The sequence below is a fragment of the Urocitellus parryii genome, chromosome 8, assembly GCF_045843805.1.
Source record: "Urocitellus parryii isolate mUroPar1 chromosome 8, mUroPar1.hap1, whole genome shotgun sequence".
Taxonomy (NCBI): Eukaryota; Metazoa; Chordata; class Mammalia; order Rodentia; family Sciuridae; genus Urocitellus; species Urocitellus parryii.
In genome coordinates, this window is record NC_135538.1 from 77,757,163 (window position 1) to 77,781,935 (window position 24,773).

At 34.9% G+C, this 24,773-nt stretch overlaps 1 protein-coding gene across 2 annotated transcripts in view; it reads right to left on the reverse strand.

Annotated features, from left to right (window-relative positions):
- Window positions 1-615: 615 nt before the first annotated feature.
- Bckdhb (branched chain keto acid dehydrogenase E1 subunit beta) overlaps window positions 616-24,773 on the reverse strand; it is a 187,955-nt gene continuing 163,797 nt past the window's right edge. For both annotated transcript variants that reach the window (XM_077801776.1, XM_026410869.2), the window contains one exon: window positions 616-764. In XM_077801776.1, coding sequence (XP_077657902.1) covers window positions 624-764 — 141 coding nt within the window. In that variant the 3' untranslated portion in view covers window positions 616-623. The remainder of the gene's footprint in view (window positions 765-24,773) is intronic.

A 24,773-nucleotide genomic window follows, 5' to 3' on the forward strand; every position in this document is an offset into this window, starting at 1 on the left:
AAAGCATTCATTTACCAAAAAGGATCTGAAAATAGTAGTGATAGTAGCAGTAAGTTTTTTCCTTAGTTGAAATTTCCCTTATACTCAATAAGGAGGTATTCTACTCAATAAATGTTTTCTCCAGATAATATAAGGGTGAATTTCAAAATGTTATAAATCATCATATGAATAACTAGAGCCTAAGCTAATGGTGTTTGAGGGGGCACTTCCAAATAACAGAAATTGGGGCTGGAGATGTAGCTCAGTTGGTAGAGAGCTTGGCTTGCATGCACAAGGCCCTGGGTTTGATCCCCAGCACCAAAAAATAAAAAATAAAATAATAATAATAATAATAGAAATCACACCTATTTGTGAATATTTTAAATAGTCAGAAAAGTATACAGAAATAAAGATAAAATCTGAATAATGCTTTCTAGAAATCACATGTATACATATGCTTGACATGTTTCTATTAAATGTAAACATACTAGTAAAGATTTATTTTACAAAGTAGACATTTTGTTCTGAAAGTTGCTGTTTATCAGAATGTAACACAAGGACGACTATTGATCCATGGGTAACAGTACATGAATGTCAGGGACTAACCTTAACTTTCTCACAATACAGGGCACCTACCTATGTGGTCAATAGTTGATCATTTTCCGAAGGGCATCATAGCACTTCCATTTATCTGGGATGTAAAATGGCTCAAAAATGTGAGGAAACGGTGTGTCATACCCACACACTCTGGATATAGGAGCCTCGAGGTTCAAGAAACATTCTTCCTGCAGAGAAAAATTGAGATGGTCAACTTTAAAAATACATTTATATTCATAAAAACAAAACATTACAACTTAAAAATAATTCACTTAAAATACAATGACATCTAAGGATATTAAAAATATCTAAGCATACTATAATGTGGGGGAAAAAAAGCAGGTAACAAGTAGCATGTTGGCATGATCCCAACCTGACCTAAAATGTTTTCATATATGTACAGGCATCTTATACCTTTATACGTCTATTATCTGAGCCAAATGAAGATCACATGTGCTTCTTATGAATATAAATGTAAGGCATGACGACAGCAAAAGGTTCACAGAAATTAACTGCAGCTTGAAATTAGTGACGATGCAGATTTTCCTGTTTGCTATTTTTTTAATTAAAAAAAAATGAACATGTATTACTTTCATAATAAATTTCTATAACTCCACTAATGCTCCAGCCAGACTAAACTTCTATCAGATTCCTGACTGTGTCCTTATCTTTCTCATGGCCAGGACTTTGCAGACGCTGCTAGTCTCTGGCCACTCACTCCCCAAGCTCACTACCCTCTGCCTGACTGACGTGTGTCTGACTCTCAGGCATTCGCTTAAAGGCCCTGGCCCTGGAAAGCCATCTCTATTGCACCTCCCAGTTGTGCACCATAGATGAGGAAAGGCTTCTTCTGCTTGAATTCCCACAGCACTGATCTTGGGCATGGTTCATTGCAGTGACCAAATTATCCCTCTCCCTTAGAGACCAGGAACTCCATAAAGCTAGAGATCTAGTTCAAACATGTGAAGTCCTCATTCCAGTAGAAGAGCATAGAAAATCATTTTTAGGGGTATAAAATGTTAGATAAATAAAACACTCAAATGTGAAAATAAATGAAATTTTTAAAAAGATAAACTAAAAAGAGAGACATGATTAAACTATAGAAAATAATATTGATTTTACTATTCACATCAATTACCTAAATAAAACTCTTGGTTTGATTCATATATTTTATACACTGTCTTGATTCACAAAGGATTTGAGGAGGCCTATGTTTTCTTACATGTTTTACTATTTTTAATTTTTCATTTGAGCTGATATTTTTACATAAGGAAATCCCGACATCTGAGGCTTAATTTCTAGCCACTGTGCAAATATTTTCCTGTGACAAGTGTATCAAGGCAGAAAGGACACGGAAATGGGACAGATCAGCTCCAAAGAGAAAAAAAATGGGACATTTACAGACCTCCCTTCAGCCCTGTTAACCACTGTGACTTACAGTATCAAACACCAAATAACTGTTGTATTTCTTAGCAACAGGGAATCTCTACGAACAACTTTAGAGCTCAACACCAACTGTTGAAAGAGTCACCTGAGAGATTCCACTACTAATAAGCCGGAATGAGATGACAGATTGGGTGAATTGTTTCTTGAGTGTAACAAGTAACTTTAAAGGGCTTTCAATTGTCAATTTGGGATTAACAGTTTTATTTCTTTAGCTGACACAGGCTGTTCTTTCCATCTTCCTTGAATACTGCAGTGTCTGTAAACAAATTATCCATGGACACTGAAAAATACAGAAAATCAAGGGCAAAATATTTCACAAAATACCTTTGATTTTTACACCTGTTATAAAATACTATTCTTTCAAACTAGTAACTTGAAAAGCTGGCCTACCACAAAATGACCTGTCAGTGTTTATTAAAATCACTTCCTTTAAGCATAATGACTAACATCATCAAACTCCATTTTTTTTTTTTTCAAACAGCAATGCTCCTAACTCCTCAAGAATGTGAGCATCAGTCTTTCCAAGAAGACATCTATATGTCTGCACAGGCACAGAAAAACATCTGCTGCCAGGGAATACTTGAACTGTAAACAGCGGTCACTCTTTGAGGTGGGGAGCGGCAAGGAGGTGAGAGAAGACTCTACTTTGTACTTTGTATATATTTTTTGAGGCTTTATGAGACTGTTAATTCTGTAATCAAATGACACTGAGAAAGAAGAAAAAAGTAAAGTGAAGGATCCCTTTCATAAGTGAATAAATATTCTATTTCATGTGTGATTTTTACAGAAGGGGTCTGCTCACTTTGGAAACAATTACTGTAAATTACATGGAATTAAATGATTATAAAATACTACTATAAGCATATAAAATATACTATAAAAATCATGGAAGATAATTCAAGGATGCATAACAAGAGACTATGAATGGGATATTTGGTTTTATAAGGATATACACTGACCAACTGGAACAGTTTGAAATTCTCTTTGCAAACCGAAATATATTAAAGAGCCTTGAATTACTTCTTCCATGGACTTTAGTAAAAGCTTCTTTTAAAGGAATTGGAAACAAGATGTTTGGGCCAATCAAGCAGCTGCACAGTTACTTCTGAATTGGTTCATATGCTAAGGATTTATGTGAGTGCATGTTAAATCTGCGCTATCGTCAAAACAGGGTGGTGTGAGTGTATGTCTACAGTTTTTTTCATACAGAGGCAGTACACACACACACACACACACAGAGAGAGAGAGAGAGAGAGAGAAGGGGGGACAGAGAGAGACACGTGAATCCCACTGGCAGGTCTGTAGATTTATGTGCAAGATTAAGCCTTCACAAAGTATCTCTATCTCTACATTATAACCACATGACACTGTAACCATAGCAGCTATTTGCCCTGAATTTTCAAGACAATCCAGATTAATCATATTCATCTGTTCCATTGGTTGCCTCACTATACTCATATTCAAAAAAAATAGATGATTTTTGATTCAGAAACTGTAAACTGCATAAAATCAGGAAGACTGGCCTAGCTCACAGGCTGCTGGGAGGAACACACAGACAGTCTAGAACACGGGTTGATATGGGAGTGTCAGTGTTTGGTCTTTCTCCCCAGAGACTGCGTATGTGGACTGGCCTGACCCATGTGGAACAATGACAGATGTGACGGCTAGGTTCCAAAGTGATCACAGTGTAACAAGTAACCAGGAGCAACAGAAAAGAACTCAGACCAGCATCGAGAGAAACTTTCCTTCAGCTATTTGGGATCCAAAGTTTCAATCAGGATCCCGTGAGGTAGACTGAAAGCAAACCCCAAACAACCATGCTATAATAGCTACACACATTTTACTGTGATATCTGCTTTCACCTAAATAATGAGCTGCTTAAATTAAAACAGATACTCCTTCCAAAAGACCTATGTGAAACTCTAGAAATAGTAGTCAAACTTTCCCTTTAAATATGCCTACCTACAGTTGTGAGAATTTTTTTCCAAAAATGTGAATAATAAGAATAGTGACCAGTACTTAATGGAATGCCAGGCATGGTACTAAATGGGTTATATTCTATCTCATGCATAGTTCATTTTATAAAGTAAGGAAACTGAGGTGGAAAATCTTGTCCAGGATCAATTAGCCACATACACAGCCCCCACTCAGCTCATGTTCTTAATCTTTATTCTACAAGTTTCAACTTATAGAATACTTTTGAGAAGAGCAATAGCAAGGGGACAACTGAATTAGGAATAAAAAGAAAGATAAAATTGAAGGCAAGCCGGGATTACCAAGGTTTTGTAACAGAGTCTTGAGAGGTGCAATGGTTAATACAGCCTTAGAAGCAAGTGTCCTTCACATGTATAAGGGAGGTGGGGACTGTGACCTGTAAAGAAACTGAAAGCACAAACTTGCAGATGGTAACGTGCAAAGCCATAAACAGATGGTCACGGGTACTAAAGTGAGCTAGGAACCTCCTGGGCTATAATAAATAATTTAAGCATAACTTAAATTGTTTATATATTAGCCATCTGGATTGCTAATTACTATATCCAGAAAAGGAAGCATGCAATATGAAATGATTCTGAATCATCCAAATCACAGACACAGGCAAAATAAATTACCTTTGCCTATTTTCTGAAACAATATAAATTTATCTTTTGTTGTTGGAAAACAAAATATGTGGTTGAAATCAGGGAAGACAAAGACTGTTAATTCTTTTAGCAGATAAGAGAGGTTAAATACAAGTTACTAGTATTGGATCTGTTACAGTTTATGACACATAAGGTATTATTGTAGTTTTAAAAAATTAAGTATACTGTATTTATGCCTATGTTTCAATGAATGTAACTGCCATGATCTGAATGTGTCCCCAAATGTTCACATGTTGGAAATTTGGTCCCTGAATTCATATTCTGATGTTATTTGGAGGAAGAACCCTTGGGAGGTAATTAGGTCTAGATGAGGTCATGAGAATGGGCCCCCGTAATGGCAGTAGTGGGCTTTTAAGAAGAGGAAGAGAGACCCAAACCAGCATACTAGATCAATCTCACCATACAATGCCCTCTGTCATGTTATTATGACAAAAAGATGCTTTTGCCATGTTGCTGGACTGCCCAGACTCCAGAGCCAAGAGCCAAAAACATTTTTAATCTTTATCAATTGCCCAATCTCAGGAATCTTGTTATAGCATCAAAAAGAGACTAAGATATTAATGTATTATATGTTGTATTTGTGTAAATACATATATATTAGGGTTTTCATGGTATCCCTCGAGATCATTCAATATTTAACCTCATTTGCCTCTCATACCTTAGCCATTAATTCTCCTGTCACAGTATCACAGGAGTTACATTATTGAAGTCATTTTCGGGGGTATTCCACAGTGTAGCTTCAGTCACTATCAGCAAATCTTTTTGTTGTTTTTATGGCAAGCTTGCATAATATAATTGACACAGCATGGAATCTTTGTATAATTATGACTGAATCCCTCTAAGCCACCATTTATAACTGCAAAAGGAAGCACTTAAAAATCCCAATTACTGCACTATTTATTGTTTTATAACTATTTTATCTTTTTATTATAATTATTAATATATAAAAATTTATTTTAAGTTTGAAACAGGTCTTGCTGTGTTTCTGAGTCTGGCCTTGAACTTGTGATCCTCCTGCCTTTACCTTGCAAGTTACTGAGATTGTAGATGTGTGCCACCAAGCCTGGCTGACTTACCGTTTTTAATAAAAGCGAAATAATATGTGTTCTTTGTCTTTCTGTGTTCTCTAATTCCATCCATGTTGCTACAAATGACAAGATTTTATCCTTTTTATAGATGAGTAGTTTTCCATTTATAAATATACCATAATCTCTTTATTCGTTTATCCCTCAAGGGGCCTCTAGGTTTGATTCCATATTTTTGCTATTGTAAATAGTGCTGCAATAAATATGGGTTCAACAACTATCTTTGGGGTATAAATATTTCATCTCCTTTGGCTATATACCCATTCATGGAATTGACAAATCATATGGTAGTTCTATGTTTATTCTTTTGAGGAAACACCAGACTATTTTCCACAATGGCTATATTAAATCATATTCCTACCAATAATAAGAGTTCCCCTCTCTCTGCATTCTTGCCAGCATTTGTTATTTCTTGTCTTTTTATGGATAGCAATTCTAACTGGAGTGCAATACTATCTCACTCTGGTGTTTCACCTGCATTTGTCTGATGATAATGAATTGCACATTTTTTTTAGGTATTCGTTGGACATTTGTATGTCTTCTTTTGAGAAGTGTCTATAGTGTCCTCTTGTCTACTTGCTGTTTTAGATTGTGTGGTACCTGGTTTCGTGCCTGATATGCCATAGTGCTCAATAATTGCTAGTTTTTTTTGCCTCTTAAGATCTTCCAAGGTTAAGGAATCCTTGTTCATAATAAACATAAGGCATTTGAAATGGTAAAACAAATCACCACTGAAGACAATTTTAGTAACACAAAACTGTTAAGCCTGAGATGTAGCACAATGCCAGCACAGCTACCACCTACTGAATACTTACTAAACCCTATAAAGTCTAAAAAAATACCAAGAATCATAAGTACTGTATGAAGGTGGAGAACACTGGGTGGGATGCCTTAGCCAGTCTGCACACAGACACAAGGCAAGGCAGGGTCCAGTGCTGCCCCCTGGTGGGGAGCTGGGAGCCTGGCTACTAATCACTAGTTCTGGGAGTGGAATAATGGATTAAATATGACTAGCTAGGGAAGTCAAGAACTCTGGAGATGGTTAAAATAATTATTTCCCGCAAAAAAATATATTTTCCACACAGTGATATGATAGAAAAGTGACATGTCAACCAGATTACAAAAGGTTATGAGTGAGAAAAAGTCCAATATATAAAAGATGTAAACTAGGCACACACTTTTAAAAAATAGAGTCAAGAATAAAGACCATACAATATTATTTGGTAGGTTTTTAAAGAAATCATTTGATCTTTATTTATTTTATAATTCAGGTAATTTTAGCACAGATTTCTTTCTAAGAACAGCTTTGGAATGATTTTTCGCTCAGTTCTTCTAATGACAGAAAGTTGGATACAGCCAATTGTGTAAGACTACATACCATCTTGAGTTGGAAAGATGTAAGGAAAAATTCAAAGTGAGATAAAAAACATGAAGGTCTTTCCTATATATGTTCTACTTCCTTATAGATGAAATAGGCTGATAAAATTCCTTTCTTTTCCTGAAAACCTGTTAACTGATTTTTCTAAGCATTTAACGGAAGTCAGAAAAGCAGGACAGTGTAATGAGAAACACATCACAAATTAAAATATGTGTATGTTATCTGCAGGATTATCTGATAAATCAGTATCTTACATTTCTAAGGAAAAATACCCCCTCACAACTTAATTTCAAAGCAAAAACTCAGAAAAGTGAGTTTTAAGTTTCCTTCCAAAAAAAAAAGATTCAGCTTATATTGGGTAATCATTATATCACTGTATCAATTTGAACTATGAGATTATATTTTACATCTTGGAAGGGAGTGCATTAAGCTATAAATGTCATAAACCCTGCACGATACAGATTATAGACTCACTATTTCTTTTCTAGGAATAATATTAAGAAGTATTTTTAAATTATTTGTAAATGTGCTTCCTAAACCTAAATATTAATATAATTTAGTCCCTATTATTGAATTAATAAAACACCAGAGATTTCACTTCTAATTGCAATTAGTTGTCTAGAGATCAGAATTAGCAGTGCAAGAGTTAAACTAAAAATATAAGAAAAACTAAACTACTATTCCTAAATGACATATATTTCATAGCTATAAAGTCCATGAACTTAGAAACTTACATTTAGTCTTAGTTATGTAAGGTTAGACATCACCCAGCTTCCAAATATTATTACAGAATATTTGTTTTAAATCTGCCATGAAAACTTGCCCATAGTTAAAACATGAGTTTTAGCAAATGAGAAAAAATGATTCTAGTCTCTTGAATCACACTTTCTCAGCAAATGAGTCACAGAAACCTGAGAAGGCAGTATGCCAGCAATTCCAAATTAATTTCATTATTGAATTAAATAAATACAACATTACTAATGTAAGATATTATTTTCATTTAAGCTAATGCTTTAAAAGTATGTATTAAAGCATGCATTAAAATTTTTAAACAGAGCTTTATGGGTGTGTATTAACTATGCACCAATGTTCCATATGCACGCATCTATAAAATTAATTCTTTGAAAAGCAATCCTTAAACCCCCCAAACTAACAGAATACTCCCCTAAATGTTAAAGGTGTGCTTGTTTTATTTTTCTAATACTGCACAAATAAGATGCATACAACAAACACTAATTGATACCAGGTCTTTCACTTTTAAAACAACTGAACCAATATAACTAAATAAAAGAGTATATGAATAATATAATTTTATATAGATTTGTATAAAACCTAAAATACTATTGTGAAGCCAAACTATTTCAGCAAAGCTTCTATGTGTTAAATCCAAATCTTGACTAAATAAAAATCTGAGATCTCTATTACTTAACTTCACCAAAACATCATCAACATCTGCTGACTTTTTAAAAAATCCATTTCATCCTCTTTTATGCAAATTACTGGTAATTTGGTAATTTTTCCCTAAAATTTTTTAAACAAGTTAAAGAATAGAATTGAATTCTACATTCATATTTTTATCTATATTCGGATTCAATTTTTTAAATGGAAGCTTATTTTCTGAAGTTAAAAAAAAAATGTTATTTCTGATCTAAACAGGTCTCCGTGGATGTACTCTAGCTACCTAAAACAAAGTGGGAGAATAATATTAAAACATGCATAGTAATGCTACCTGATTCAAACTCAATAGTCACATCAGAATATAAACATGTGTTAATATAAAACCATCTATGAATCTTGATATATTACCTGTACAAACCAAAGCAGTACAACTTTTAAAATCAAATTTTAATATTAATTCAATATTTCGTGTATTAATCTAGAGATTACTGTAATAGCTATCTAATAAAAACTGCTACTATTTCTCAAAACTATACTTTTATAAATTTTGCTATTTTAAAAAACAATTAATGAAATCAAGGAAGTGAAAATTAACTTCTGTCTCTTATAACTTTATTTAAAGTCACTCAAAAAAAAAAAAACTAACTCATTTCAATTTTCTTAAAATCTACAGTAGTAATCACAAAGTAAATCACTTTGTTTTGGTTTTCGAGGTAAAACCTGTAAGCATTTGGTTCTGCTTTCTCACTTTCCCCCATAAAGTCTTGAGCTATGACTCTAGTCACCTACCATTTCCACCTGAAGGGCAGGAAAAAAAAAAAAAGAGGGCTAAAAATTAATTTCTTCATTAACTGTTCCTGCAACACACTGTTTGCTGCAAATAGTCTCTAAAGATGTCCTGAGGCTTTAAAAGTTCAAAGTCTAAAGTATAATTTCTTTTGAGATACACACTGTGTGCAAGTTTTGACATTGAAAATGCACTGGGCTACAATGCTTTTGTTAAAATACTTTAAATTCAAGAAAGGGGGAAAAAAAGGCAATGTTCTCAAATTTCCAGACGCTGAAGCTTCTCAAATTTTATAGTTCAAATTCTTCCTATAGAAGAAAGCATCGACAGCAACGACAGCAAGGACGTTTGAAAGTGGAATTTCCTTAGAATGTGGATGCATAATGATAAACATAAGCGACTTGAAGCACTGGGTCACCTCAAGAACAAATCGCTCTCTGTAAGGTAGGATTTCTGGTGTGCCTGGCACCAGGAAATTTTAAATACTCCTGAAAAGTGACTTTTGATGATCTTGCAAAGCATTCAATTTTTCTGCTTGTTTTTCCACAAAATTCTTCTTGTAGCAGTCTACCACCACCAAATGGTGTCGAGAAGGCAGAAATCAATCCTGCCTAACTCGAACTGACGATTCCTTTGTCTTGTGACAGAGAAAACATATTGTTTTAGAATTTAGGGGACTGAAACTACATTAAAATGATTTCTGTTAAAATCTGTCACTGTCCCAACTTTGCAACCTGTTTTTAAGTTTCAACACTAATTATAAACTGAAACTACTAAAAAAGAGTGATTGCTCTCTAAATGGTACCATCTTCTAAAAAGTTAGAGAAGCTGGATTAAAAAAAAAATGGCTAAACTGTTTTCTATTTTTACAAATTATACTCTCAGAAAAACAATAAGGTTTCTTCTTAAGGGCTTTTTCCTTCTCTTTAAACATGTTAAATTTCTACATTGTCTATTACTTTTAAAAGAATGTCAAAACAACTTGCTAAAATAAAAGGCAAGAAAAAGGAAAAAACAATGTCCACTTTACTTCACCTGTAAATACCAAAAGAGATGTGCCAGTGTTTTTTTACTGATTTGAAGACTAAAAAAAAAAAAAACAAAACTAATCCTGGGTGCCATAGCAACATGACCTTTAAAATCTGGTTTCACTGAATAAATAAATCAGACCAAGTTATTTTTCAGTAGTTTAATTCTGGTCACTAGATTACTGTAGTTTTATTAATAAAGCATAGCAAAAATAAATGTTAAATGTTCTCACTAATAATTAGGGAGATGTGGTAAAACTTGACCCCCACTGTTAATTGTTAATTGACTTTTACTAACATGGTAAGTTAGTAAACCTATCCATTAGAACAAGTTTAGCAATTTTAATTATTGTTAGAATCTAATGAAAATAAACTACAGGATCTAAAATATATTTTCCTTTCTACTGTATTTACATATGTTTCTGCCTTTAAAAACTGGTTGATATTTCTTACAAAGCAGCTTTTCAGGTTGAATATCTATGAATTTTCACACACACATTTTTTTATATTAGTATTGCAACCATCAGGGGACTTTTCAGAACTGGGAGGAAAATAAATATGCCTCAGTTTTTATTCTCATAATTGGATAAGTGGAATGCTGATAAGATGAACCCTGGGCTGGGGATGTGGCTCAAGCGGTATCGCGCTCGCCTGGCATGCGGGCGGCCCGGGTTCGATCCTCAACACCACATACAAAAAAAACAAAGATGTTGTGTCCGCTGATAACTAAAAAATAAATATTTAAATTCTCTCTCTCTCTCTCTTTAAAAAAAAAAAGATGAACCCAATTCTGCACATATTCTCACAAAGTCTATGTTGCTTGCTCAGTGCATATTTCTAAATAAATGTGTTAACCCATAGATCTACTAACAAAGCATTGGTTAGTGATTAGAATCTGGTTCTGGATACTTTTTATAGTTAAATGTAAAAATATAAAATTAGCAATGCCAAAAGGTACTTCTAATCAAATAAATGGTGATGAGCTAAAATTTGGGGTTATAAAAGGGTAATATTCACATAAGTTTATTTAGATGGATCAGAGCATTTACTCAATATTTTTTATCTACTTACTTGGAGCTAAACCACATATTCAGTCAGATTCCTCCATGTAGAATTAGAGGTTAAGACACCTAACAGGAATTTACATTTATCATACACCAAAATTAACGATGTAAGCCAGTACATATGGACACATACAACCAATCCTGTTTGTACTCAATACATCCTGGTGAATAATCAAAGAAACAACATGGAAAACTGTAGAAAAAGAAATGCATGTATATGAGTTTTTTTTTTTTTTTAAAAAAGGAATAAATACATGAACACGTGCAACGAAAGATCCAGACATTTAGTTACCAGACTTAATGGTATTGTTATTTAATAATAAATTCTTAAAACTATAGAGATAGTCTCATCTTATCCTTTCAAAAACTCTGTGGTAGTCTCAAGCAAGAAACTGAGACTGGGAGAGGTGAAATGAGGTGACCAAGGTCATCAAGTGTACTCCGTTTATCGCTATTTGTTCCAGTGTGCCTGGTTAATCTCAGATGCACTGAAAAAGATGTGATTTAAAAGTGTTCAAAAGTCCTGCTTGGATACAGGACTTTTAGCCCCAAGTAAGTAGATAAAAAGTATTGAGTAAATTTGCTCTGATCCATCTAAATAAGCTTATTGTGAATAAGCTTATTTATAATATAATATATTATAACCCCAAATTTTAGCTCATCACAATTTATTTGATTAGAAGTACCTTTTGGCATTTCTAATATCCAAATTCTATATTTAGTGCTACCATTGCACCTGTGAAAGAGAAACTGATGGAATTATTAGCTTATTTATGACAAGTCCAACCACAATCTTTTTTTAACTTTTATAAGAATGTTATAGTTGAGTGCCTTTTGAGGGAAGAGGGTCCATTGGCTGGAGAATAGGCTTGGATGTACAGGTTGTGGTGGGGTTTTTAAGATACCAAGAAGATGAGCAAATAAGAAATGTGTACATGAGGAGAATTTATTTATAGTTAATTGCTAGCAGCTTGAATGCAGAGCATGAGCCGCCACTTGGGTTCTAAAGCCGATTTTGAATTCTCAGAAAAAATTGGACATTCACAGTAGGCTGTGAGTTTAAAGTTTTTTTCTACTACAAGTTTTTAAAAAAATCACTTAAGTGCTTCATTAAGAAATTACACTTGCTTCCCTTCATTTATTTCCTTATCTATGACACAATCAACTAATTCGATTAAAATGTAGCATTGTGATAGACTGTAAACTATGTTTATTTAAAATATTTAAATAGTTTACAAGTTTTATCCTAGCTTTAATTTAAACTGGAATATGAAATATAATCTTCCCCTCATGGCACACATTTTATAGCTATTCTCTGTGATTAACTCATTTAGAAAACTCTAATACTATACGACAAAATTTCTAAAGTATTTAAGTGTCTTTTGAGAATAAAATTAAATTCCCTTTCACAATTAAAACAGCAGACAACATCATAAGCCATTGCAATTAAGTTAATCTTATATTAAAATGTAAAAATGAGTACAGTATGGGGTCTCACTGTCTCAGACCGCACTCACCAGCTTCAATTAGTGGTTACTGGCACAGCCCCATAGCTGTGGACTCTCATTAAAGGTAAAAAGCTAGTTGCACACAGACAAGTGCCATCAAGTGGACATGGCCACACACAGATAGATCCATCTGTCCCTGTGCATAGGATCTAGGATAAGCATTTCAGCCATCTCTGGGAAAGTATCTCATTTAAAAGCCCATTGATATATATATATATTTACAATGCATTAGAATTTCACCATTTTCAATTCCCAGACCCACAAATAAGCATGCTTACATTTGACATAACAAATCACCAACCCACAAGGATTTTCCTTAGGTTTCCTCAAATGCTAATTATGTAGCAAATCTAATTAAGTGCATATGATTCACTTCAGCAGTAGGTACTTCAGTTACTTCAGAACTGCCAAAAGGGATCTGAAGTGTCTATTCTCCCTCCAAAACAATCATGCTACGCGCCAAACTGATAACCATTAAACACAGCTGCAGAGCAAATGTGCGGCCTTGGTCCTGTAAATACAGTGTTCACACATCAATCTACGCTTCAAGCAATTTCAGATTCAGAACTACCGACTGCAGGTTTGCATTACTGTTATATGAGTATTACAGATGAGTACTAAGTCATCTGCTTCACCCAGCATAGCTCGAGCAGATTTCTCTACACCATGAGAGTTCCCGCTACTTAAGAACACATTGAAACTCTGCAAACCACAAATATTGATAAACACATCAGGTCAACATACTGAATCAGTTTGTTTTCAAGCTCTATAGTTCACATGAATACGAGTAAGGGTCATTTTGTGTGTTCAAGAGCACATTTATGTTTAACTTCATTCCTTAAGAAAATTATATTTACTGTCATTTGTAAATACTTTTAATTACAGAACGTGAGAGTACAAACCAACCTATGGTAAATCTGAGCTGCAGAAATTAAACTCCCTTACTTCAGTAACTCATATGATTTCCATAGAAGAAAATCTTTTTTCAGAGGGGCTCTCCAGACGGGTGGGTTACCGGATGCTTCAGGCCATGACCGAATTCCCTCCTGACACTCTCAGGTCGCTATGGCAACTACCTTTCCCCTATCAATACGCAAGAGCTACAACACTTGTATTTTGAAAAACCTATTTCCTTTTCTGTGGCGAAAACCATATGACCTAATTTCAGGACTGAAAAAAATCTCTTTTTGTGCAAAACAAACAATATCTTTGCCGACTGAATTATTGCTCTAGAATTCAGCTTTATAAATAAATGCAAAAATAGTGAGCCAGCCATTGTACTCCAGTTTCAAGACAAGGCAGAATTTCTGACATGAGTAGTCAAAGGATGTTACAGCCGGATTGGGTTATGTGCTTAGGTCCAGGCAGAAGAAAAACGGGTCTTTAGAGAGACAGTAACTCATCAGAAACAAAACAGGCAACAGGAAAACAACATATGCTTCCACACAGCTTTTGGAGTTTCTTAAAAGAAGAAAACATTTCAATAGTTATATTTCCTATCTATGGTTGTTTTTAGATATATAATTATTACTGTGCAGGGCAATATATAAATTGACATTTCCAAATTAAATATAATTTTTTTTTTATCCACTTGCTCAAGTATCCACAGCTAAATCTCTAAGTGGTATCTTACTTTGAGTGTGCAAAATCAGGTTTGCAAATCACAAACTGATTTCAAAGCCCTTTGTTTTAAAGGAACAATGTCTGAACTGGAATAACCATTTTTTTCTAAACACATGATGAATGTACAACTTTAATAATTTCTGTTTATACTTATATTCTGTTTCACCTTGGGAAATTAATGAGTGTAGTCACTAATGATGCAGCCAAAATAAAGAGGAAGGAAGGGAGGAAGGGAGGAAAAATTTAGCGGCACAGAAAGTGGGGTTTAAAGATTTGTACTCCATAGCAATTGCTAAACACCTCTGACTCCTCCACCAGATGCCACACTGTTGCAACTGTCATCCTGTCACTTCCTGAGTTAAGTTTTTCCTAGCTTTCCAAAGTTTATTGAATATCTATCCCTGTTCAAGCCCAGTACAATGACAACATATATACATGCTGATCTTCACTTTTTTTTTTTAACGGACTTTACATAAGCCTCTCCTTCTCAAATTCTCTCTTGTTTTCTTACTATGTTGACACAGTCTACCTTTCAAATTCAGCTCCACTCCCCTTTTCCAGGAAGTGGAACTTAGTGATGATTTTTTAAAATATATTTGTTTTTTTCAATCATTGTTAATCAAATATAAGTGTCCCTATCCTCATAGAATTTTGTGTTGCAGTGGGGGAAACATGTTTGAGGGGTGTTAAGAAGGAAGAAAGGAGAGGTGTGTGATAGAAAACCAGGAGCTCTGAGTCACAGTATGTGGGAATAGGGCTTTCTATGGAGGTGTTGTTTGAGAAGGAGGAGGAAGAACCATCTCTGCAAAGAACACAGGAGAATCATTATTGCCAGCCCACACAACATGTGCAAAGGCACAGAGGCAGGAGGGAGCCTTGAGAGATCCCAAGGATGGAAAAAAGGCCTGTAGGAGTGCAGCACAGGAAGAAGGGAGGAGAGATGCCCTCCCTCCCCACCACCCAAGGAGGTATGGTGGGACAGCTGGGGGAGAGAAGGGAACAAGCAGATGGCTGACAGCCAACAGACTATCCCTGGCAGGAAGAGAGTGACAGGTGCTTTGATGCTTTATGTATCTACATTTTAGACTATACACAAAAGTATCTAGGTGCTTTACAAGATTGTCAGGGTTCACGTTTAGGAAATCCAGAAATATCACTAGAGATGAATAATACAGTTGCTGATAATTTTGAGACACAATATAGTGATGAATGAGATTAGTAAGTCAAAGCACACAATGGAAATGAACAGATCATATGTTTTTGTAATTTGAGGAGCATTACTTTACTCAGAAAAAAAAAATAGGATCTACCCTAAAATGCCCACTTCTAAAAAAGTTAAGAAAATGAAAATAGAGGATTTTAGAAGTGAAAGTACTTACTATAGTTTGTGGCTAACTGGAAGCCTTGCTTGGCTTGTATTCAAATATGTTTTCTCTTCTAGAAATCTAATGTATTTCTTTGCATAGCCAGTGCCTTAACGATAGTATCAATTTCCTGTTCACTCATACTTCTGGTTTCCTCTCCTTGTTTCTTATCTTTCTCAGTTTTTTTTTAAATGATTATATGTAAAGAAAAAGGCTCAATATTAAGGAACCAAGCAACATGCACAAGGATCCTGTTTTATAAATGGTGACTATAGTCCCTTGGCAAGAAGGAAGGCTTTACTGTGGACAGAGACAGATTTTCAAATGCTTTATCTAGGGGCAGTAGAGGAAAACCCTTCTCCCTCCTTGACATCCTCTGTGTTCTCAGTCACCACGCTGGTTACAATACAGCAAATTCTGAGCTGGGGCCATGGTAATTTTACCACATAGAAACTCGAGGGGACTGCAAGGTAGTCAAAAAGAGAGGAGAAAATATAACTAGAGAGTTTTCTATGTGCTCAATTATACAAAGTTTAAAGAATGTGTTTGTTCTTCCTTAGCTTTTATTTTTATTTGTAAAATTTCTGACTGAAAATTCTAACTTTTGGTATCTAGATGTGCCCTGGATTCTTAAAAAAAATTAATTATAACTATCTTTTCACATTGTGAAAAAAATAGTCCCTTTGTGAAAAAGAATGAAAAAAAAAAAAAAACCTCAACTTCTTTGGGTTTAGGGTTAATACTGTACTAGGAAGTAGAAGACTTGAGTCCTTGTCTTGCATCTGTTATCAACCAGGTAAGTGACAAGACAGTGTGGCTTCCCCTTACACTCAATCATCCACCTGCCAGCGCACACTGATCAGCACGATGATAAAGGAAACCCAACTCCAGCCACTGAAAGAGAAAGCCCTTTCCTAAGTCCTTGGTTATCCCTGCATACAAGGTCTGGCCCACAGCAGGCTTTGAGTAAGAAAGGGTTTATCTGGAAAACTCGAGCTTTCACTCATCTTCTCATCTCTCAGGCTAGGAGAAGGCAAGGACTTAGGATTTCTAGCCCTTCAATACCAACACCAGAAGCCAAGATATTTTGTGCTTCAGCCCTGAATTCTTGACAAAGCTTAGACTCAGAAGCTTGTCAGATGACCCTTTTAGCACTAAAATGTCATTAAAAAAAAAAGAAGAAAGAAAGAAAGTATGGATTGTTAGCTAAAATTTCATAGTAATGAGATCACAAAATACATGAAAGCTAGTCATATTTGTGAAAATAATCTTACCATCATACGCAAGAGGGGTGAGGAAAGACATCCTCAGAGGGTAACGTCACTTCTTTTAAAGGAATTACAGAGAAAGTGGAGAAAACCCTATTTCTTTTCTAAGAAAAATCCAATAAGCTTGACAAAATCTTGCAAGGTGAAATTCAAGAGATAATTTCCAAGAGTTAAAAAAGGCAGGCTCTACTTCTCCATGGGAAGATCAGAATCCCCAGGAAATGGTATGATGTCACAGATTTAGTTAACACCCACATGACACACTAAAAGTAAATATTTGCAAACCATAAATCTGACAAAGGTCTTACCACACAATGTAAACAACCCTCACAGCTCAACATTAAAAAAAAAAAAAGAAACAATTCAATTATAAAATGGGATAAAGACAGGAATAAACAACCCACTAAAGAAAAGATGTAGAAGACAAATAACATGGAAAGATTTCAATATCATTAGCTATTAGGGAAATGAAGATTAAAATCACAATGAGACATTATTACATGCCTATTTGGACTGAGAGAGAGCGTGACAGCACCACACACTGGTGAGGGTACAGAGAAATCAGACCTTACGCTGGTACTAGGAATATGAAATGGTAGCCCCACTCCAGCACATAGCTTAGCAGTTTCTTAAGAAACTAAACATGCACTTTCCACATGACTAGCATTCAAATTTTTGGGCATTTATCCCAGAGAAATGAAAACTAGACAAAAATATGCACACAAATATTTATAATGGATTGTTTTCCATAATAAAATAAAATAAAAACAACCCAAATGTCCTTCAGTGGATGAATGGTTAAAAAACCCTAGTGTACTCATCTCATTAAACACTAATCAGCAATAAAAAGAAATGCGTTATTGAGACAACCTGGATGGAATTCAAGGGCTTTATTCTCAGTGCAAAAAGTCAGTCTCAAAAAGTAACATAATGTATGAGTCCATTTATATAAATGTTCTTGAACTGACACAACTATAGAGATGAAGAAGAGATTAGAGGTTGACAGCAGACAGGGTTGTATGCATGGGGTGCAAACATAAAAGGGTAGCCTGAGAGAGGTTTCTTGAAATGAAAGAGTTTTGTATCTTGCTTATGATGGTAGCTATTCAAATCTGTACATGGGATAAAATTGCACAGAACTACACAGAATTTTGATCTTGTTCTACCATTACCTAAGATGCTTCCACTTGGGGAAGTTGAGTGAAGAATACACAGAACTGTAGGTATTGTTTTTTGCAACTTCCTGAGTGCCTTAACATTATTTCAAAAAATTTTACAGATTTTTTTTTAAACATAGGCAGAGGTTGGAAAGAATGTCTTGCTGAACTGCACCTTTCCATAACAAGAGCAGTGTACCTGGTAGAAAGGCTGAGAACTGGAGTCAAGAAATCCCTTAGGCTCTAGAGCACTTTGTCAGCACACAGATGTGTGGTTGGGCACATTACTTTATCTTTCAAGTTGCCATTTTTTTTTCTGATTTGTGGAAATAGTAGGCCTACCTCACAGGCTTCTCAAAACTTGGTGTGTTAATTTTAATGAAACCCAGGACATGTTTGGTATACAATATTGCTGAAAAAATACCAGTGACCTACACTACATGGCTACACACCCTACCCTACAGTGAAACAGACAGACAAGCCAACAGAATTTACAAACGGGAGGTGATAAACCCATAATTAGGGAATGAGATTAATCAGATTATGTGCATACACAAATATGGCATAATGAATCCCACTACTTTGTGTAATTTAATGCACCAGTAAAAAATGAAAACATATTTAAGTTCCAAAACACCAAATATAAGGGCTGCTCCACCCCTGGTGTCTACAGTGGGAATCCCAAAGGATGCAAGACTTCTTGCCTTAGTAAAGCAGTAATTTTAAGGTTCTTCTGCAGTACCTTATGGCAGGAACTCTTTCTTTAAAATAACTTTTTTTTTTCTTTTTAAGGATAGTTTTGAATTCACAGAAAAACTGTCAAAATAGAACAGACTCCATAAACTCAACAAGCATTTTCCACAATTATTATCTTATGCTACTGTGGGACAATTGTCACAATTAGTGAATCAATATTGATGCATGATTATTAACTAAAGCCCAGTCTTTATTCAAATCTCCTGGGTTTTCCCAAAATGTCCATTTTCCCGCTCCAAGATCCCATCCACGGTACATTCAGTTTTCTAGTTTTGTAGGTCCCCAAAGCTGTGACAATTTCTCAGAAGGTCCTTGGTTTTGATGACCTTGACAGTTTTGAGAAGTACCAGTCATATATTCTTCAGAATGTCCCTCAATTGGGATTTGTCTGATGATTCTTTCTCTCATGACTGGACTGAGGTTATAGGATTTTGGCTCAAGTATTTTTAATCCCAAGCTCTGGTCCTAAATAGAGCAGAAGAAATTGAAACCCGACAATTGGAACTTCCAAAAGCTAGACAGTAGTTTTCTGCTTTCTGTCCTATTAAGAAATTGCTCTGGGATATTAAACATTTTTTTTTTTTGAGAACATGATCACTCCATCAAATGGATAAACTCTAGCATGCTGTGTGTCAACTGCACTGTGCATAACACTACCCAAAATGGATAGCTTTGCATTTGATCTTATACTATCTTTAGGCTTCTGACTACCTTCTTTTATTTCAAATGCTAGCTCCAATTTGCTGGGGGCTTTAATGGAGCTTTAAAATTCTTACCAGTATTCACTCCATTTTCTAGACAAAAAGTCTACAGGCTCTTAAAATGATGCACCTAGGAATCACATCTTTTTATAAAATAGTAACTAGGAAAAGAATTTCAGGCAATCTCTCCTGTCTGAAATCCTCAGAAATGCAATGATAGAAGTCAGTATTCTAAACTCTACCCACAATTGCAACTTGGTGAAGTAATGTGTTTTTGAAAAAAAAAAAAAAAGATCAGTAAGATGAGATACAGAGTTGTATAGTACAGTGATTGAGTAAATAAAGCCCATTTGGCCTGGTACAAGATAATGTGATACATATTCTAAAACACCACAGAAAATTATTTTTCACTGAAATATTTGCTACTCAGAGAAATGCTAGCACTAGATAGCATTTTCTGTATGCTATTTCTGTATGCTGTTCCCATAAAAATATATAGATATAAAATAGTTCAATATATTAAATCCCTTGGAATTCTACGTAGTGTTCTGTTCTGGCTGCCCACCCAGCACCCACTCCCATCTTCCTGTGTATTTGGGGAGAAGCTCAGACTCCCTACCATTCAGGTTAGCCTCTACTAACTTAACACTCCCTTGGCCTCAGCCCCAGGTGAAAGGAGCATATGGTCTAAGCAGGGAAAATCTGAAACACTTCAGAATTATTTGAGCCATGGGCCCACTACAAGGGAAGTCAGCTTAGTGATCAAGTATCTGGTATTCTTCCCTCTGTCTTTTGTTTATGAAAGGAAGAATGGACACTGGCAGAGGGAGGAGGTTGGCAGCATAGGAAAGAAAGGTTGTAGAGAGAAGAGAGAGGGAAGTCAGGAGCTGGGGCTGTAGCTCAGTGGCAGAATGCTTGCCTAACGTGTTGTGAAGCACTGGGTTCGATCCTCAGCGCTGCATACGAATAAAATAAAGTCATGCTGTCCATGTACATCTACCCCCCCCCAAAAAAAAGGTGGGGAGGTGGGGGAGTGAGGAAAGGAAAGGTGTATTAGAATTATCTAGGAGCTTTGGCAAACTCTGGGTTTCTCTCCAATGCCTAAATTGTTGGCACACCCTTTAGAGGAGTGACTGAGACTCACTGCCACACATGCTCACATGGATATGCTAGAATGTTCTTACAGACATGAGCACACTACATTTCCTGCTATAGCTTCTGGAGTCACAAGGAGCTTCTCTCTTATCCCTTTCAGGACCAAATTTTACCAAAATAATAGTCTTTATTGGATGCCTCAGTTTCCTCCCCTCCCATGCATTCCTATAATTCTACCTAATTGTGCCCTACAATAGCCTCTCAAGAGGAGATCTCACTACTTGGCTGCATTTATATAATCACCTGAAGGGCTTTAAAAACTGATGCCTGGGTTCTGCCCACAGAAGTTCTGATTTAATTTTTCTGGGCTATGGTCAGTGCACCAGGATTTTTTAAAACTCTAGGAGATTATCATGTCCAACTAGGGCAGAGAACCAGCACACTGCTAAACAGCTGTCATAAATGGCCTCTCAATCAATAAAGACAATGCCTTAGGCAGAAATGGGGGGGGGAGTCACCATATAGGAGAAAAATTTCTATTCTAATAATTCCATAATGTTGGGAGAAGAGAAGAGCAGCAAAATCAGTATGTAGAAAATGAGCTCTAGGAATACCAAACTGTGGCTAAAGTGTGAAAATTTTAACGGAAAAGAAACTGGATGAGAAAGTGTATGTTAGGGAAGTACAAGAAAAGAGGAGAAATAGCTGTATGCAACATTTGCCAACATATAAATTCCCCTCTGCTGCAGAATAATCTGATTTGGTCTATATACTAGAATGTAAGGCCACTTACTAAACTCTAAGGAAATTACTTTAAGGAATTTTAGCATCTCAAAATGTATATTTTTGGAGAGATGGTATACATGTATAAGAAAACCTAAACTAACAGAATTTATCATTCTTCTATGAAGTTTCACCAAAAACAAAAGTGATAATTCTAATTTTAAAAAAAGGATCAATTCATATTATGTGTTCATGAGCAACACAATTCTTCAAAAAGCATTACTAACATATACTCAATGGAATATTACTCAGCTTTAAAAACAAGTGAAATTACGGCATTTGCCAGTAAATGGGTGTAGTTGGATAATATCATGCTAAGAGAAATAAGCAAATCCCAAAAAACCAAAGGCCAAATGTTTCCTCCAATATGTGGATGCTAATTCACAATAAGGAGGGGGTCACTAGAGAAGAACAGTGTTAGATTAGGTAGAGAAGTAAAGGGAGGGGAGAGAAGGGGAGGAGATGGGATGTGAGAATAGGAAAGATAGAATAAAATAGACATTATTACTGTATGTATATATGTGACTGCATGACCAATATGATTCTACAACATGTACAGTCAGAAAAAGGAGAAATTATAACCCATCTACGTATGATATATCTAAGTGCATAAATGCATTCTACTGTCATGTATAACTAACCAAAATAAATTTTAAAAATTTAAAAAGCATGACTAACATTAAATATATTAGCAAAGTGGATTTTTGGAACCAAAGTAACACTGAGAATATTGTTACAAATAGGTAGCTCTAGTGAGCACATACAAGGTGCCAGTGTTAAGCATGTGACATTCATTAACTCATTAATGATAAGTTAATGTACCCATGAGAAGGAAGAATCTCCATTATGACCATTTTAGAGATGAGGAAATTGAAGTTCAGAGACGCAAAGGAACAGACAAAACTATGCAGTTTTCATGAGGCAGAACAACATTTGAAATATGTACTCTACTCCATTTTTATAAATTGATCCATCAAAATTGGTTTAAATTTAAAAACATTCTTTTTTTAAAAAAAAAAGTCACTCAACCAATTTTCAAAGAACATTTTGGGAAACTGCAGGACAGAAAGAACAGAGAAGGCTAAAGCAAGTTTAATCTAAGGCATAAAATGCAGAGCCAGTCACTCTGGAGTTTCTCCATAAATGGTGATAATGTAGGAATTATAATTTCATGCTATTCTTGATGCATAAGATTTTTGGAACTTTGAAGTTCCTCCTTGGTGATATGTTTCCAGAACATTCTGCTTTTTATTTATATACAACCACAGTCACAAAGCCAATGTCTCCTATAACTAAAGATTTATAAGTAGATATTAATTTCTAGTGAATCTTCTTGAGTTCAGAAAACACACATCTCAGGCTGGCTTCCATGGATTTGAAAATGGTACCTTTATGGCAGACAAAGGAGACATGATAGCACTCTTCTCTGTGTCTACATTTTAATTGCTAAATAGTATACAAACATAGATATATATGCTTTACATACAGTGAAGATCCAAACAGGAGCATCTCTTTTTCTTAATGAGTGCTCCTTGAAGGCGAGAACCTTATTCTATTCATCATTATTTCTCTTCTGCTCAGCACATGAAGTAGACTCCACATAAATATGTGCTGAGCTTATTTAATGATACATATTAACTAAAATACTACAATATACGTGGGAAGTGAGAAAACATATTTGATTTGATTATGGTATTCTTCCAAATGGAACTTGCAGTGTAATTGTTTACATTTTACAAAATATAATTGGGAGTACAGAATAACAGGAAATCAGGAAAGGAGCATTTTTCTCTGAGCTGGGTACACATCTCCACACAGGCTCTAGGAGGCTCCTAACAAGAATGACAGGAGTTGCGTGAGATGTAAAGCTTTCTGTTTTAGATATCCTACATTGTTTAATTCATGATTGCTTAAACTATCATCACTTTCATAATATAAATTTATCTAGTGGCAATAGACTTTATCCTGAGTGTACTGGCTTTCTTGGTATTCTTAGTTGAATAATTACCAATTTAGTACTTTTTTTGGGAAGCCACAGAGGAGATAAAATATCTCGTTTTGGTGAGATTTTTGAAGGTTTAATCAATGGTCGAAATTAAAAATTTTAAGAATATATTATATTTCTATTTACATATCAAAAACTGATCATTGTCCCATATGTATAAATTTTGTTACAAAATATTTGTTTATGTACATTTTTAAGTAAGGAGCTGGAAGAAAACTATATAAGGATACATTTTCTACTAGTGACTGGAATTAACCAAACTAAAATCTAAAAACATAAATAGCCCATCCAACTAGGTAGAAAATTTTTTTCTCTTATTTATAATGATTTTATAAACCTACATTTATGCTTTTTAATTCTTAAAAAAGTATGTTCACTTTGATAACACTCAGATTTCCGTTTGCTCATTGGAGGCTAAAGTGAAATGTTCATATTCAGTACATTTTCAACTTAGTTGTATTACATGATAATATTTATGTAATGTTTCTTTTTTCACTGAAGATTTATAAACAGACAAAAACATTCGGTTGATAAACCAACCTTGAAAAAGAACTGAGCTCAGTTTTGTCTATTAATATTTAAAAGAAGCTACTTGTAGTTACTTTTAATCAAAGTGAAAATTATTTTCTTTTAAATTATCATTCTCCAAATTATCTTGCCAAGTTATCAAACAATAAATAAAAAATGTAAAGAACAATGTGAAATCATCTTAATGTAATCAAGCACTGTAAAGCATCTTGATAGGAAACTGACAACTTCTACACCCAAACACACACACATCTGAAGTTGTATTCACTTGCCTTACGCAGTACAACCTGGGTGCAGAAGAAAAGTCAAGGTAAAGCCATGTATTCTTTTCCATGTCAAAAACTACACAAACATAGCTTTTTCCATGAAGACTGAGTGAAAGTATTCTTACCTGATTAGCAGGTCATGTGACTGCTCCCTAACCTGAAAAGAGAATGTGGCACTTTTCCTGAATCCCCCAAGGAGACCTGGGGAGCTTACCTTTTGTATGCTTCCCTTACAACACACACACACACACACACACACACACACACACAACATGTATATACGTATCCATCCTTTATATAGCAATAATTGTACTCTAT